Source organism: Malus sylvestris, chromosome 16 (assembly GCF_916048215.2).
Source record: "Malus sylvestris chromosome 16, drMalSylv7.2, whole genome shotgun sequence".
In the NCBI taxonomy this organism is placed as follows: domain Eukaryota; kingdom Viridiplantae; phylum Streptophyta; class Magnoliopsida; order Rosales; family Rosaceae; genus Malus; species Malus sylvestris.
Genome location: NC_062275.1, coordinates 9,962,279 through 9,979,552, shown reverse-complemented (window position 1 = coordinate 9,979,552; position 17,274 = coordinate 9,962,279). Strand labels below are relative to the sequence as shown.

At 34.4% G+C, this 17,274-nt stretch overlaps 1 protein-coding gene and 2 long non-coding RNA genes across 10 annotated transcripts; 1 reads left to right on the top strand and 2 right to left on the bottom strand.

Annotated features, from left to right (window-relative positions):
* Positions 1-5,952: 5,952 nt before the first annotated feature.
* LOC126607561 (uncharacterized) lies at positions 5,953-8,114 on the top strand. Of its 2 annotated transcripts, none has more exons than XM_050275205.1 (6): positions 5,953-6,079; positions 6,186-6,324; positions 6,457-6,626; positions 6,913-7,204; positions 7,361-7,530; positions 7,817-8,114. In XM_050275205.1, the coding sequence occupies exons 1-6, from the start codon at positions 6,067-6,069 to the stop codon at positions 7,969-7,971; spliced, it is 939 nt and encodes a 312-aa protein (XP_050131162.1). In that variant the 5' UTR covers positions 5,953-6,066; the 3' UTR covers positions 7,972-8,114. The 2 variants fall into 2 exon arrangements, with proteins under 2 accessions (XP_050131162.1, XP_050131163.1); XM_050275206.1 differs by having other exon boundaries at positions 6,015-6,076.
* Positions 8,115-9,290: 1,176 nt separating this feature from the next.
* Positions 9,291-15,334, bottom strand: LOC126607565 (uncharacterized). 6 transcript variants are annotated; one of them, XR_007617662.1, is made up of 5 exons: positions 13,997-15,334; positions 10,519-10,993; positions 10,086-10,408; positions 9,922-10,002; positions 9,291-9,559 (listed from the first exon to the last, which is right to left on the bottom strand). It is a non-coding gene; the product is annotated as an uncharacterized LOC126607565 (long non-coding RNA). The 6 variants fall into 6 exon arrangements; XR_007617660.1 differs by having other exon boundaries at positions 9,922-10,192; positions 10,316-10,408; XR_007617659.1 differs by having other exon boundaries at positions 9,922-10,408; positions 10,519-10,566; positions 10,875-10,993.
* LOC126607567 (uncharacterized) lies at positions 11,559-13,989 on the bottom strand. 2 transcript variants are annotated; one of them, XR_007617666.1, is made up of 3 exons: positions 13,510-13,777; positions 12,976-13,379; positions 11,559-11,679 (listed from the first exon to the last, which is right to left on the bottom strand). It is a non-coding gene; the product is annotated as an uncharacterized LOC126607567 (long non-coding RNA). The 2 variants fall into 2 exon arrangements; XR_007617665.1 differs by lacking the exon at positions 11,559-11,679 and having other exon boundaries at positions 12,824-13,379; positions 13,510-13,989.
* Positions 15,335-17,274: the final 1,940 nt, after the last annotated feature.

Genomic DNA, 17,274 nt, shown 5'->3' with positions numbered 1-17,274 from the left:
CACTCTCTGCTTCCTCTCCACCGCCCTTTGCGGTATGACCCACCCCAAACTGGTCGACATCGGCTCCTTGGCTCGCCAGCTCCAAACCCTCCGCCTCTGGACCTACACCCTGACCTTCAGCTGCATTGCCGGATTTGTATGTCATCGTCCTTAACAGCTTCCAAGACCAGTTCGTCCTCAACAGCAAGTTCCAGGTCGGCGGCCTCGTCCTCGAATGTAGCATTGTCCCGCCGTCTTCCTCGCCGGAGATGGAGTTTGTTGTCACTGATTTCAGATCATGACGTCAGCCTGACGTCATGTAGGCCAATCCCAAGGTCTGTCAATTTTGGGCTGGCCTGGAGAGATTTCCCCAGGTGCCAGGCCATTTTTTTTGCTGTGTGCCGGCCTATCCCACCCCCGGTGGAAGTGCTCAAAGGGTGTTTCAGAGTTCAGTTTATTGCTTGCAGCCTCCCGAGGATTCATTCGTTCGGAGTCAACCTTGGACTCTTTCCTGGTTGGCAGAGATTTTTCAATGTGACCTGTACACCGGGTGGTACATCACGTGTCACTAAACAAATGGTGGGATATGTGTGCTAAAAAGTTAATAACTTAAAAAATAAATTTTTTCACCATTCCTATTAAAACACCTAGTGTACTACTTGTATTCCAGTCACAACTAAAAATTTCTTCTTGTATTGGTTTTGCAGATGAGGATAGCAGTTGGGTCACATTTTCTGAGACTAGGAAACAACAGACTTGATTGAATGTCGTCGATGATTTGTAATCGAGTCAGTAGAGGTGGAATACTATTATAAAAGACTTTCTCACAAGAAATACAAATCAAGATTTTAAAATACGCTAGGCGCTAGACAGACGGCGAGTTGGGCCTAGCGTCTAGGTAGATTATGCGGATTTAAGTAAATCTATTATATTTCGTGTAAATAAGTATCTGTTTATACTTAAAATATATATAATTTTATCATAAACTACAAAAATAGAATTACATATATATTATTGTGTGTTCATAATGAAAACATGGGGAACAAGCATATAATGTGGGTTCATTTAACTATTCCACAAGTCTCTTACAATTTATTAAAAAAAATAAAACACAAAATAAAAGTTATTTATTTTCTGTCTAAGTGAGTCTCAACCTAAGCAAGTGCCTAGACGGGTCTGGGCGGGCTAGACGGGTCTGGGCGGGCTAGACGGGTACCTCATCATGTATAAGCGTCATTTCTTAATTTTTAAACACTTAAACATTAATCGGAACGATTATCAATCGCCTAGCTCGGAGATTTTTAGAACATCGATACAAATACAATGAAATTGTATCCACAAAAATGGTTGGTTCGATTTATGGTTGGGAAGGCTCCCGCGGTTCCACCTAATTGGAAGACTCTGTCTCTGCAATTGCATGCCTTAATTTATGACTTGAAGGGATAGCGTATGCAGACATGGTACAAGGAACATCATTTGATGGGCATAGTACCATATATGTGGGCCCAAAGCTAAGTGTTTTATGTCAAGATTCACCTGGTGCGGTTAATGTACAAAAACCATTTTATCATCTTTATTTGTCCTTTTTTTTTTTTCGGTCCAAATGAAGTCGATGTTGATAATTGAATTATTAAGTGTTGGTTAATGTACTTATTCTTATTTGTAACATATCATTTGGTTAACAAATTTAATTTAAAATTTTGATCTTCCTAACATTATCTTTAGAAAAAAAAAAAAAGTATGCAGGAGAAAAGGACCTTATAGTTTTCAACTTTCCCATCCCAAAATTTCTATGGATAGACGTATATAATTATTAGTCCATAATACAGTTTGACGTTCTTACATGTAAGTTTTTTTTTTTTTTTTTTTTTTTGGGAAATTGAGATTTTGTGTGGAAATTTTGTTCCTGTTTGCATTAGAATCGAGTGGAGAGAATTTACTGTCATGAATTTGGCATTACTCGTTACTGGATTTGGATGGTTGGGAGTTGGTTTGGGATTTCTTGTACATGATGATGGCTGAAAAAACCCCCCACAAAGCAAAAGGAAGTGCTAAAAATTAGAGGCCCAAATCAGAGAGTTGCTTCCTACAGGTGGGGCTAGGGTGCTCGGGTGCTCACTTAGAAATAATGATAGTACAAGTGTTCAGTTTAAGAATAGTCAATGTTCAGTTTAAGAATAGTGATTGTACTAGTCTTCAGTTTAAGAAATAGTCAGTGTTAAGTTTAAGAAATAATGACAATATCTATTCAGTTCTAGAAAGAGTCAGTATTTAGTTAAAAAAATAGTGCTAGTACTAGTGTTCAGTTTAAAAAATAGTGATAGTACTCATGTTCAGTTCTTGAAATAATCAGTGTTTAGTTAAGAAATAATGATAGTACCAGTGTTTAGTTTAAGAAATAGTCAGTATTTAGTTTAAGAAATAATGATAGTAGCATTGTTCAGTTTAAGAAATAGTGATAGTACCAGTGTTCAGTTTGAGAAATAGTGAGAGTACCCGTGTTCAATTTAAGAAATAGTAATAATATCAATACTAAGTTCTAGAAATAGTAATAATACTCGTGTTTAGTTTAAGAAATAGTAGTACTATTGTTCAGTTTAAGAAATAATCAAGTCAATGTTCAGTTCTACAGATAGCCAGTGTTCAATTAAGAAATATTGATAGTATTTGTGTTGGGTTATAGAAATAATTAGTGTTCAGTTATAAAAATAATCAATGTTTAATTATAGATATAATCGTGTTCAATTCTAAAAAGAATCAGTTTTTAGGTATAGACATAGTGGTAGTGACAGTGCTCAGTTCTAGAAATAGTTAGTGTTCAGTTATAGAATAGTGGACTGTTAGTTCTAGAAATAGTGTTTAGTTCGAATATTTTAAATTTTGGAAACTTTATGTGTTTATAATTGATAATTATTTTTTCTTTTGGAAATATTTTAGCTATTTTAACTTTTTTTACTTGAAGAATCGCAAAGTATCAAATTTGTAGTATGATATCAATGCATTTTTGTTGATTTGTATTTGGGTTTTTGCTGGGACATAACAAAGCGACTTATAAATCTGTAATCCAAGACAATTGATTTGCTGATATAAAAGATAATTCGATGGAATATTGCTACATAATTTTAATTTGATGTGTAATTTTTGTTTTGTTTACGAAACTACCAGCCAAATTTTTTACTATGGATATTATATGCCTATGAGCAAAATTACATTACAATTATTTATATCTTAACTTTAACTCAATTAGAGCAATGATCTCTGAACTTAAAATTCATTATCATTGGTCTCTCAACTCATCAAAACGTGCAGCTATGATCTCTCAACTCAAAATCTATTACCATTGGTCCCCAACTTTAATCCAACTAGAGAAATGGTCCCTCAAATTTAACCCAATTAGAGCAATGGTCCCTCAACTTTAACCCAATTGTAGCAATAGTCATTCCAACATAACTCATTTTGACAAAATTCTAATGAAGTTAACGAAAAGGACCATAGCTACACGTTTTGATGAGTTGAGGGATCCCAATTGTAGCAATGATCCTTTCAACATAACTTATTTTGACAAAATTCTGACGAAGTTGACGAAAAAGACCATAACTACACATTTTGATGAGTTGAGGGACCAATGGTAATGGACTTTTAGTTAGGGACCATTACTCCAATTTGATTAAAGTTAAAGCACCGTTGCTACAATTTACTCTTATTTATATATAAAGACATGAATTAATAGTAAAAATAATAATTTATGGTGCAATTTGAAAGTAGAAGATTTAGGGAGAGATAAGATGGTAGTGCATGTAATTTTGATTAATAATGTCATAAGAATATGATTATTCAGAAAGATTCAATGGATAATCATCACCTCACCTCCCCCACTTGCCTCTCATAGAATTTATTTGCACAAAAAAAAATAATAATAAAAAGTTGAAAGAGAAATAAAAAGAAATAGGAATAAAAAATAGAGTCAATCTCTGGCAAGCATCAAATTTGCTGATGCGGGTAAGATTGGGGCGACAAAGCTTCTCAACACTATCCTTAATTCTTAATTAAACCTAATCCATCAGATGCTATTTTATTATTCTATCATTCAACTTAATCGCAAACACAAAAAAACTCAGAAACAAACACCGACGAGAAGATGGGGTAGCATGATCAAGAGGCCGTGCTTTTTATTGACTGACGGAATGGTGTTTTCGTCAAGGGCATTGGCTGAAACAAAAAAATTTGGTTTTGCACATCGTCTTGTTTCCTACTCATGAAACTTTAGTTTTTGTTCTTACTATATATTTTTTTTGTCATTTTCATTAAACTAGCCTCTCCGCACGCGCTTACGCGCATGCGTGAGACTTTTTTGCATCACGGGCGCTACACGCCTCAAAGATGTGTTACTTCTTATATATCCTAAGTGATTACTGAAAATAAATAAGATCTCATTGCTAATTATTTAACAGAATGGATTCGAAGAAGATGATGAAAGTGAAAAAGGCTTCTTCTCACTCTCTGCAAGTTTCAGAGGTGCTCCTTGCTCCTTTGATTATACTGATATGCACACACCCACTCACACAAGTCGTGAGGTGAGGAATATAGCTGTTAGTGACTGTTGGATTCATTCTCTCTCCTAGCTTTAATCACAGCCACACATCTAACATGTAATAATAAAGGAAAAAACTCACATGGCTCTCATGGCCTCTGCAAATCAAAACTTTACACTTGGCATTCTAAGCTCAAGTGGATACACCATTTAAATCATAAGAAACTTATTCTATCAGCTCATAACTTATAATTCAACACTACTCACAGGTTCAGCGCTTTTTGGTCCGGATTGGGGGTTCCCAACATACATCACAGTGATGAGTTTTGATCAGGCAGACGAGGGGTTTTTGATGAACGATACTTGCATAGTGGATGCAGAGCTCACAGTCCTTGGAACTACTAAAGCACTATAGTCAGCTTGCCGTAATTAAAATTTGATCCGTGGGATGTATTTGCTTCTGAGTTTTAACCTTCTTTTGTGAACAAATACCAGCGTTACCATATTATAAAGATTTCTCTCAAACCCCTGCGGCAACTTTCTCATCTAATGTATTTGCTTTATGCAAGGTTGTTTAGGTTTCTCACCTTAATGTTTGGTGTGAAAACACCGTTTGGATCATGGGCGCACTTATTATCATCGTTACTAGTTCATCTATGTCTATCCAGTATTTTCTTGCCAAGTACTTTTGGATAAGGTTCTAATGCATTTGGATTAAAGTTCAATTTTCTAAACCTGCGGTAACCGACAATCAAATTCGATTTGGAGTTGGACTACATTTAGTACGGTGCACAATTTCGCTCAGGAACACAAGGGGACTTTAGCGAATGATAGCTGCCCAGTGGAGGCAGAGAGGTAGTTACTAATTTGGCAATCAGTTAGTCAATACCTCCTGAAGCAAAGATGATATAATGAAGGTGCCTCAGACCTAGATAACGTTAACGTTCCACTCGCATGAAAATACGTTAAGGTTCATTTAACCCTAATCTACTAAAGACTCCCAACTCAATCAAATACTAACAAGGACATTCAAAACTCACTTAGACACCGATTTTTTCTTTTTGTTTTTTGACAAATGATGGAATTTACATTAAAATCATCTAAATTGTGGGGAAAGAGGATTTGAACCCGGGAAGCAGTGACTTTAAGAGAGACTATTCACCATGACAATCCACCACTTACCACTTAGACGAGGACTTAAGAACTAAAAATATATAAACACGTAACAAGCTGTCTTTTGTGTTAAACCAAAGACGTCTGCATCACCTATGCTTCCTGCTGTTGTTGAGTCCTAACGTGCCATATATTGCTACTGCTGTTGTCTTGTTCTGCAGGAATAAGGAGTCCTAGTCTTCATTGGAGTTTTTGTATCTTGTTGAATTATAATTCTTGTATGGATTAGACTTGTGTTTGTGTTCTATATAAATATTAATGTGCAGCGCACGCTCTATTCATTGAGTAGAGTTTGCAGGTCATTATATTCTTCTAGTTTAATATCTTTCAGTTTGCAACCTGATCACAATTCCTGCAACGTTCGCTGGCCAATTTTTGTTGCCATGGGTCAAGGTGGTAAGATACTTTCTGTGCCTCTAATTCTTTGCGTGCGTTTCAAGCATTGTTTTGGTTTTCCGTAATTTTAGTGACTCAGATGCTTTGTTGTGTTGCCACTATTCAGTTTCAGGGATTTCGAGATCATATTCAGCTTCACCCGCAACTCACTACACTTTAAAATTAGAGTCGTTTTCAATGCTAAAAGAACTTCCAGAGGATCATAGATGTGAATCGGACGAGTTTGAAGCTGGAGGATACAAATGGTACTACATATTCTTGTACATATCTGCTGATTAAACAAACCAAGTTAGAAAACATTCATGTCTAGTATATTATTCTGTTACTTATGTATATATTATTCGGTAACTTGTGTATTTATGTTATGCTCATCAAAGGAAACTGGTGGTCTTCCCATATGGAAACAAGAAGAAAAATGTGGAACACCACATCTCTATCAACTTGGAAATGGCTCGAACAGATTCACTTCAGCCTGACTGGGAAGTATATGTTGATTTCAGAGTGTATTTGCTTGATCAGGAAAAGGGAACCTACGTGGTTTTTCAAGGTATATATGATGTGTGTACGTATGTGTGTGTTTTCTCTAAGTGATATCCGCACACTCCTTTTATCCCTTTGAACACCCAAGTTTACTTTTTGTCTTTGTATTGAATAAATCTAATCAAAAGAAGAATCAAGGGAGTGTGTGGAACACATTTCCGTACATTAAATACCCATCTATTTACATTTAATTCTCATGCATCCAGCAGATCATATAGAACAGTTAATATATTATTATATGTAAAACACATTGCTTAATTTTACTCAATTTTTTTTGGTGTTGCGGTACTTAGATGATAAGATAATGCAAAAGTGCCTTCATGGGGTGGCGCCTGATGTGGGTTTTAATAAACTTATCTCCCTTAAAGAATTTACTGATGCCTCCAATGGATATGTCATTAATGACACCTGTGTGTTTGGAGCGGAGGTCTTTGTTCGTAAAGAAAGAAGAGCAGGCAAGGGAACGTGCATATCAATGATCAAGAATGCTGCAAAGTACACGCATGTTTGGAAGATTAAGAAATTTTCAAAGTTAAAAGATGAATGCTATTACTCCAAACCATTCACCGCAGGGAACCAGAGATGGTAAACTAAGCAAGCATTCTTTTTTATAACTGTCAACCTTCTTCTCTCCCTCACCAGGAACGAAAGGAGATCGATGCTTTTAGCTTCAATGCATCTTCATTAAAACCTGTACGTTATTTGGAGTTTTACTTTACACTAATTTGTTGGTTATTGCAGGAAGATAATGATATATCCCAAGGGAAATAGTACTTCAAAGGGTACCCATTTTTCACTTTACTTAACATTGGCTGATACAAAAACGTTACATCCTCGCTCCCAAATCCTTACAAAGATTACCTTGCGCATTGTACACCAAATGCATCACAGGCTTCATTGTTGTATATCAGGTAAAGAGTGTCCCTATTTCTGCGTTTTATGTTATATGTAATGTAACCACACACACATGTATAGTCTCCTTTCGTTGAACAATGTTTTTTCTAAACCTCGACGGTACAAGGGAAATTTTAAAGAAATAAGAAGTTACATAGACATAAACTTAAAAAAAAAAAAAAAAAAGAAAGAAAAGAAAGGAACATAAATCTTACCTAAAGAAAGATATACAACGCACACTTCTCAATTAATGAAACCCCGAAATAGGGTGCGGCAATTACTAAGAATTGTTTTTACTTGTAGGTAATTTTTGGTTCAGCGCTTCCCAAAGGAGTTGGGGTCGGGCGTCATTCATCACACTGGTCACTTTGAATGAGGCAGACGAAGGCTTTTTGTTGAACAATACTTGCATAGTGGAGGCAGACGTCACCGTCGTTGCACTTGCTAAAGCACTATAGTCAACTGGGCGGAAAATTAAAACTCGATCCGGGGGATGTATTTATGCTATTATTTTGATGGCATTGGTCGACAATGACTTGAAGTTATTCATCATTCTTAATAAATGTGATTGAGGAAAAAAAGATACATTATTAGCCTATTATTTTGATGTCACGCACTTGAAGATTTCATCATTCTTAACAAATATGATTGAGGAGAAAAAAAAAAAGTTTACATCCAATGTTTTTATTTTGATGACACTGCTAAATAGTGACTTAAAGTTATCCATCACTTTGCATGGGGCTCAATATCCTGTGGATAGGGTGTTGAGTTTCTAGTTATGCTTCTTTCCTAAATTATTTTAATAATTTCTGTGGAGCCAAAAATAATCATAAGACGACACGTGAATTGTTGGACAAAAAGGACCAAAATACCCCTGAGGTACACCGGGATCTCTACGCGCAAGCAGTTGACAATCTTTTTTCAACAAAGTCAGAGATGCTCCGAAAGAGGTAAACAATTCAAAGTCTATCTCATCAAATTCCCTTTTGCAAGGTAACCTCCAAAATATTATGTTAATTGGTTAATTAATGAATTAATTACCCAATTAATCCATTAAATATCAATTAAGTCACCCATTATATCAAACTAGCCTCTCCGCACGCGCTCACGCGCATGTGTGAGACTTTTTTGCATCACGGGCGCTACGCGCCCCAAAGATGTGTTACTTCTTATATATCCTAAGTGATTACTGAAAATAAATAAGATCTCATTGCTAAAGATGTCTCAAGTTAGTTATTTTTCATTGTAATTGTCAAGATATATGTTTAATGTATTGCGCATGCAAGAGATATTTTTTTTATCACGGGCGCTACGCATGCCCCTGAAAATGTGCTGCTTAATTTGTTTCCTTATTTCGTAAGTGCTTATTTATATTTTAATGTGAGGGCCATTTCGAAGTTTTTGATTTTGAATTTGTGAGAGGCCAACACCCATCTTTCCTCCTATTTTTTTTTAATATATAACTTCATCGTGTGTTTTTTTTCCTTCTGTTGAGAAGTAGTAAGCACAACCATGTAACCAAGAAATATGTCAGTGACTCAGTATAAAAGAACCAAAAGGGGAGAGAATTGCACATAATATTTTTTTTTGTGACAAATACACACCAAATCATTTAGTCTTTCTACACGTGCTCTTGCAATTTTTTTTTGGTTTACCTTAGGATTAGACTTAGAAATATAATATTAAGCGACAATTTATTCTACTATTGTGTTGAACAACGTTGAATAGAAGATACTTTGCAATATTTTGTACTCTTCTGCGATAATAAATCGGTAAATAGGTATGCAATGGTAGTATATTTCCAAATAAAATAAAATCATGCTGCATATATACACACATTTAACACGGACCAAGAAAAGAAAATTTCTCTTTGCTTTGATAGCTTATAGAAGCATACATCTATAAGCATACTGTTGTATGACACTATAAAATAATAGGTACGGCAACAACATTATCTTTGTGCAATCAAATCTAATCGGTAGACACTTCGAACAAATAGTCTGATTTCCACCCGCCAGTAACATCCAAAAAAAGAAGCAACTTCTCCTGCATTAGCACAATATACACAACTGAAATTTTGTCCGTAAGAAAAAAGAAACTCCATACTACTTATTCTCTTTTCTTATTTTGATGGATAAAATGCACTGAAACCAAACTGCATATAGGCATACTTCGTTTTAGTTCCATGGTATATATGTACAAAGAGTGAAGCAAGAAAATTCCTTTTAAGAATACAACCAAATAAACAAAGTAATCTGAAACAAGAACGTAAAAAGAAGGCATAAAGAACTCATAAAGCTATAAAATGAAGAAGAAGATAAAGCACATAGCACTTTAAATAAGTTCCAATAACCAAATGTTAGAACTCTAAATGCAATCACTTAAAAACACAAATGGAAGACATATACCTGAACAATTTTTTTCGTTTGCAGTTGAGTTTGTACCCAAATTGTCTCTGGTTGCGTCATTCTCAATCGGTTTTTGAGCACCTAAAACGAAAGAAATCAAGCTTCTAGAGTTAATGAAAACGAAAACTTAAACTACAAAAACTTTAAAGCTAAAATGTACATACAAAAATTGAAAATTAAACTATTTAGAGCATAATAAGTGCCATGATGTCCAATTCACTCGTTAATGATGGATCTAGGCCTGGTGTTGTGTAGATATCCAAGCAAAACTCTGTTAGAATGTTAAAAAAAATAAAAATAAAAAAGAAGTAATTACCACATTAATAGATACTGAAGAAAAAAACATTGTTCTTTAAATGTGATCCGATCACTTAAAAAAAACAATATTTTGTACCCCAAAATCAACTACCCAGCATAAAGGTGAAGAAAGGAAACCGACTTCAATCATACAATCACCAGCAAGAAATACCCAACCTTATTCATAAATCTGCAAAAACATAAACAAAAAAACTACAATGAAAAAGGCTTTTCAAAAATAAAATAAAATAAAATAAAAAAACACCAAATGATAACTATTAGTAAACTGAAAACAATTACCTTATCGCAGCCTATATATGAGCACCCTCCAAAGGCTCTCTTCTTTTACTATTATACACACAAAAAACTCATAATTTTGTAAAAGCAGTCTCCAAAACCAAATAGAATGTTAAGAAGAAAATATTGAATTAACAAAATTAATTATGAAAAATAAAAGATTCTCATGCAGTGGCCATTTCATTATACCCTGGAAATCTAATATCTAGTACAAATTATTCTTCAATTAAGGGAATCGTAATAGTTCCATAAATTATATCGACATATCTATCAGTTTACAAAAGCGTGTTAACAATTTACCAAGAAAATAATAAACATAAGAAGAAAACCAACATAAAAAGTACTTAGAAAGAGCATACGTAGTTGAATCCTAAGCAACAAAATGCCGCTCCGCCTATCTCTTCCTCCAGTTTTCACAGGATGGGTCGTGCTTCTTTCCATCCACTCCTGCAATAGATTTCCTATACCTGAAACTAGCCTCTCCGCATGCGCTCACGCGCATGCGAGAGGCATTTTTTTTTATCACGGACGCTACGCGCCTCTCGAAATGTGTTGCTTTATTTATTTCCTTATTTCTTAGGTGTTTCTTTATAAATATCCGGCTTAATTACCATAGTGTGGTATAATTGTGAATGTATTCTTTTCCCGATTCTGCACTTTTGCATGTACTTGGGCTTAGCATGAGGCGTTTGCATGTGACATTTTTAGGTCTCAACACTCGGATTCGTAATGAAAAACACTCCTCAAAATCCGTCTCGGGAGATATGTTCGTATGAAAATATTTGTTTTGATCATTTGTCAAGGGTAAACAAAATAAAAATAAAATGCAACATACAGTTACAAATAAAAGAAAAGAAAACCAAAATAAGTCGCGTGCAAAATGCGTAATAAAAGAAAGTCTCCTTACACGCACAAAAGCACGTTCTTGGAAATTAGTAATAAATAAAAGAAGAAATACAGTAAGAACCAAATAATAGTGTTAGAGAACAAACTAAACAATCAATCTCTAAAAAATATCAAAACTCGTCCCAAAGTAATATAGCAACCAATCATGTTCCATATCCATGTCCTCTCTTTGTCCAACTTATTTTTCTTTGAAAATTTAAGCCTCTCAATTTGTAGCAAATTCAAATTTGAAAGCAAAATCTGCATATTTTTGTGTACCTATAGACAAAAATTAACAGAATCAAAGTTAAAAGATGACTTGATGACTGGAATGAGATACTTTCTATCAACGCTTAAATCCAAATGCTATCAAACCAAGGGCACATGAATTATCAAAATGAGAAGTGTTAAACCAATTCGGACATTTCGACCAAAAAAAAAAAAAAAACTAAATCAGACGTTGTTCTCAATTTTATTAGCCAAACTATGACTTGTATGGCAAAGAAGTAATAGTAACCGGAAGATAAAAAGGTATGCTAATGAACTATTTATGTTGCCTTATTTAATATAGGTTTTTTTGTGTTCTACATTCCTCCATTTGTTGTATTCTTTTTTCTCCATTTCTATTTTATTTGATTTATAAATACATTCAGTTCTCTTTTAATTGGCTATATACTACTTGTGAGAGGCTTTATTAAACATGCGCACAACGGGCGTCTTACACATTTGTCATATTTAACACACGCCAAGAATAAAACTAAGAAAAATATTACTCTTTATCTTGATAGATTAAAAAACATGTATTAGCATGTCCTAACATATGATTCTGTTTTGAGGGTCTAATTTGTCAATATTTGAAAGACACTCTTGTGCTCTCTTCAAAACAATAGGCAAGACAACAACATTGTTGGGCACTTTATCTTTGTTCAATCACATCTTCTCGGTATCTCCATTAGCCGTTAAAACCTTCTCTATTAGAAGCAACTTGTCCTACAGCTGCATAATATGCTCGTATTAAATGGTTCAATAACAATTGGAGTGTTGTCAAATGGCATGTAGGCATACTCAATTGAAGGTGAGGTTCTGATCATGACAGAGTGCAAGAAATCCTGCATCAGGTTCAACCAAAGCACCAATTAAAAGGCAAAAAGCTATGTAATAAATTTTAGCTGGTGTTTGTGCTAAAACTTTAATCCATCGGAACTACAAAGGAACCTAAAAAAGTAGGAACAACCACATTAAGCTATAAAAACGATAATTTTTCATTTTAAGTTTTTACTTATACATGCATAAAGCGTATGTCTAATTTCATGTTATATCTACAAAGAGTAAAGCGAGTACAATTCATCTAATCAGAAGAGTTAGAAAAAGCAGCCAACCATGCAAAGAAGTTCTCTATAAAAAAGGAATGCAAAGAGCAGGATTTTTCAATGCAGACATCTTTTGCTCAGGATTTCGTTTGTCAAACATTTTTTTTAGTACAAATTGTCTACCAAGCATCATGATCATGATGGTTTTTCTCAGGCATTTCATTAAACTATACACATTAAACAAAATATAAAATGTCAAACAAACCAAATATTGGACTTGCCGCTTCCAGTTGCCATGTAAATCAAGTAGTCACTTCACTTCTCTATGTTTATCTGGATAACTTTCTTTCTGTATAGAGGACCCATAGTTACTCTCTGAAACATAAAAAGAGAAAGAAAGAAAGAAAGGAGACAATTAAAACATGAAAATATAGAGCAGGGGACGAAGAGAAAAGGTTATCCCCGAAAAATCTGACCATACGAATTTGATTTCAATCGTAAGTGGGTAGCGTGCCAAAGAAAAATGAAACACAGAGGAATTGAATTAAATTCCAATAAACTCCCAAACAATTATATGGCATAGATGATAAATCAGTAAAAAGTGGAGAAAGGAAACCGGCTTCACCCACAGAATCACCAGAGAGAAATACCCAATCCTTGTTCATAAATCTGCAAGATAAGAAAACATAACTATATGCTAATCTTAGAACCAAATAGTGTGATCCATTGAAAAAAAAAACAGAAAGAATGAAAAGAGTGTGGTGATCCAACAACTGCATGGAATTAAAGAAGAGCAAACCTGTAATTCTCTTCAAATTTATGAGCAAGCAATGGCTTTTGTATCATCTTCTCTTCCTGCAAAACTGTTTCAGTTTTTTTTTTTCAGGTTCTTACTTTGTGTCATTCTATATATCTCTCATCCAGCAAAACTGCTTCTTTTTGCACGATTAGGTGTTTCTTTTCCTCCTCAACCCCACTCTGCACGTTCACGTTTGTCTCTCTTTCCGCAAAACGGTTCCCGGTTAAGAAGCATAGCAGTTTCCAATCTATTCCCCATGTGCCTTCTCCGTGTATTGGTTTAAAATTCTGTTTTCTTTTTTCTTTATTTATTTATCTATTTTGTTTTCTAATACATTTTTTATTCAGTTTTTTCTTTTTTTTTACCAATTTGTCCTCCTTTTTTGGATGTTTTGGATTTTGATTGTGAAGGAAACATAGGGATCTTTTTGGTATTTTGGAATGTTTCACCAAACTGGAGCTCTCCCTTTATATATATAGATTAAAACGAAAGACAAAGAGGGGGGGGGGGCAAAGAAATCAAATACTAAGAGAAACATAGATTTTTCGATTTTTTTGGATTTTGATTGTGAAGGAAACAAAGGGTCATTCTTCGCATTTTAGAATGCTTCACCAAATTGGGGCTTTCTTTATATATATATAGATAAAAGAAGACAAAAGAGAAGGAAAAAAAGTAAAAAATTTTAGACACAAAAGAATGAGATGATTCAGTTTTGCGTGATGAAGTCCTTGTCGTCTCGATTTATGTATTTAAGTAAGGAACTAATTCGTTTGTCAAATATTTCTTTCCGCAACATTCTGTCCAAGAAAAATGACTGCTTGAAATTGAACTTCTGTTAAATACTCTGCCAAAAGATATAGCAACTGAAAGGAAAAAAACACTTGTAACTGAAAGATTATAATCATGCTACCAACATTTGACCCAAAATTGAAAGGAAAAAAGATGAAATTCTATGCATATAGCAGATGATTGATAAATCAAACTCTGCAACGGAAAGATTGACAATGGCTTCAAAATTAACTGAATATCTAAAACAACTTGTAAACGTAATTATATGGAAGAGGTAGAGAAAAGCAATGTGCTGCAGACAGCTTACGGCTCAATATTCATTGTAGACAGCTTACGGCTCAATATTCGTTGTAGACAGCTTACGGCTCAATATATGGGTATAGGCTCTGGTTCAAATCTGGAAATTCCTTCTCTAATTCCATTGAATTGCTAGATAACTTCGGCTCACTCTCAAAGCCCACACTTTGCCCACGCAAAACTAAATCCGAGAATTCCTCTTCCCTGCATTAAAAAACACACCGTCAGTTAATTTTAGATTTTAGAGAGAGAAAGCGAGAGAGAGAGAGAGGGATTGCAGATGGTGCTGGGAGTGAAGGGGGAAGGATGTGGAAGAATCGGAATTGAAAGCAAGGTATCGGCTTTGATTTGGTTGTTAGTTTGCATAATGTGGAGGGTTTGTTTGAATCCCACGTTCGCGGTTCTCATTCCTCATCCAGCAAAACTCATCCGTTTTAATGCTTTCTCTCTCTTTCAGGTATTTTATTTTTTTATTTTAGGGGTTATTCATCTCTAAATATTAGTGGGGGCGTAGGTAGTTATTGTGGAATGTCCCACTAAACTCAATCCAGATTGTGGGAATCCTGCAGAGGAAACGTATTTACTCTTTGTTTTCTTTTTTTTTCAAAACAGTTTTTTTGTTTAGTTATGTGTTTTTACCAATTTATCCTTTTTTTTGAATTTTGATTGTGAAGGAAACAAAGGGTCATTCTTGGCATTTTAGAATGCTTCACCAAACTGAGGCTCTCACTTTATATATATAGATATATATAGATATCAAGCTCTTTAAATTAAATTAAATTATTAGATGATTTTTTTTAAAGTAAATTTAATCCAAACTCTATTCATTAAAACTCCTTTTATTTAATTGTATTGACGAAAAATAAAAGTTATAAAATGAAAAGGAAAATATGAGCTGCTTCATGAGAATATATATATATTTTTTTTTATCAAAACTAAAGTTCAAATCCATTAAAATCGTGGGTCATTTATCTTTTGAGTGAGTTGGCCATAATCCAAGTGGAAGCCTAGCCCAAGCCAACTCCAACTTCAAAGTCCAACAAACCAATTATTCAAAGCAAGAGTAATGCTAAACTACTTGGAAAACTTTGCCTCATGTGCCAGTGGTACAACTAGTTGACACCTTAGCTCCATCCCTTTTCTATTTGTTTTTGTTTTTTATTCTATTTGCAGGGATGTGATGGTGGTTCAGATTTGGTGAATCTCGTCACCTGCGGTGGTATTAGTGGCAAATTTTGGTTAGAGATGGTTCTTTGTTACAGGTTGATCATTTTTGTGTTGCAATTTCATCTAATTCAACGCAGAGTTTATTTTCTTAGGATGGTTACCCTTGTGGCGGCTGGCAAGGTGGTAGTGGCAGCAATGGCAAATGGTTCTTCCTTTGTGGGCTAGAGATTAGGTTTTCTTATTCTTTATCTTTCTGCTTAATGAGCTCTTGGCTATTTCAAATTTTTATTGGGCTTGCTTTATGTAAAATGGAATGTACATTTTCTCATCCAATGAAATCTTATGCTCATTCGACTGAAAAAAAGTTGACATGCGTCATAGTAAATGTTTATGTTTCTAAAATCAACAAATGACTTCTCTAGTATGTTACAACATGTGCTAGTTTGAGCTTTGAGGTTAATCATTAGTTAATTTTCTTTGCAAGTAGTAACTGATATTGTGCAATGACATATTAATCTACCACAGTTGTTCATACCTTGGTTAATTAGAGCGGTGGTGTCTAGTTTTCACTTTGTTAGAAAGATCATGATTTTTTCACAAATCTTGAGTAAAATTTTGATGTAATTGCGGTCGTGTGAAGAATGTCTTTTAGATTGTATATATATATATGCAGAAATTATCATTCTGCCAGTTTGGATATGATCGTACAAGTATATCATCCCCTTGTTCCTAATCATATATTATATACACAAGTGGGCCATAAAGTTTAAGACATAAACATAACAGATGTGATTACAACAAGAAAAACATATAATACTGAATTAGTGACTAATGAAACAAACTAAAGGCAAAGGGAAGAGATCTTATGCCCTAAATTTTAAATAGAAAAGCCTGAAAAGAAGATATGCATACCAAACTGGTTCCAGTGCAGGGTTTCTTCGAGATGCTTCAAAGCTAGCTTGAATGCACTGTTTGTAGCTGTGAAGGGGTTTGTGGGGGCTTGCCTAAACTCTTACCAGCCATTGCTTATCCCAAAAGTTAACCTAGAAATAATTAATTAAAGAGAAAGCACTACACATTTAAAAGCTGCTTTTGAACTTTTTCTTCTATATATCTTTGATCTCATCTTCCTAAACTCTTTCCTCAGGGAGTTTTCTTAGCTAGGTACAAAGTATTTGGTGCAACTTTATCTAGCTACCAAATATTTAACGGCAACCAATTATTGTCTATAAGCAATTTGATTAGCTACATGGTGTAGTCATTTCAACTTATAAGTTGCATATAATTCTAATGTCTCAGTAAAGTTCAAAATAATTTTTGAAAAAACTGGTCTAAGCTCTCAGTTTTTATGCTTGACTTGGAAACAAAATGTACGTGTATGGTTTTTGAATTCTTTGTATAATGTATCGGTAACATGTTAATTAGTACGTTTTGTTATTGACGTCTTATCGATACCAGATCAACAGTCTACTTTGTGTAGAAAATAACTGATAAGATAACACGAGATCCATT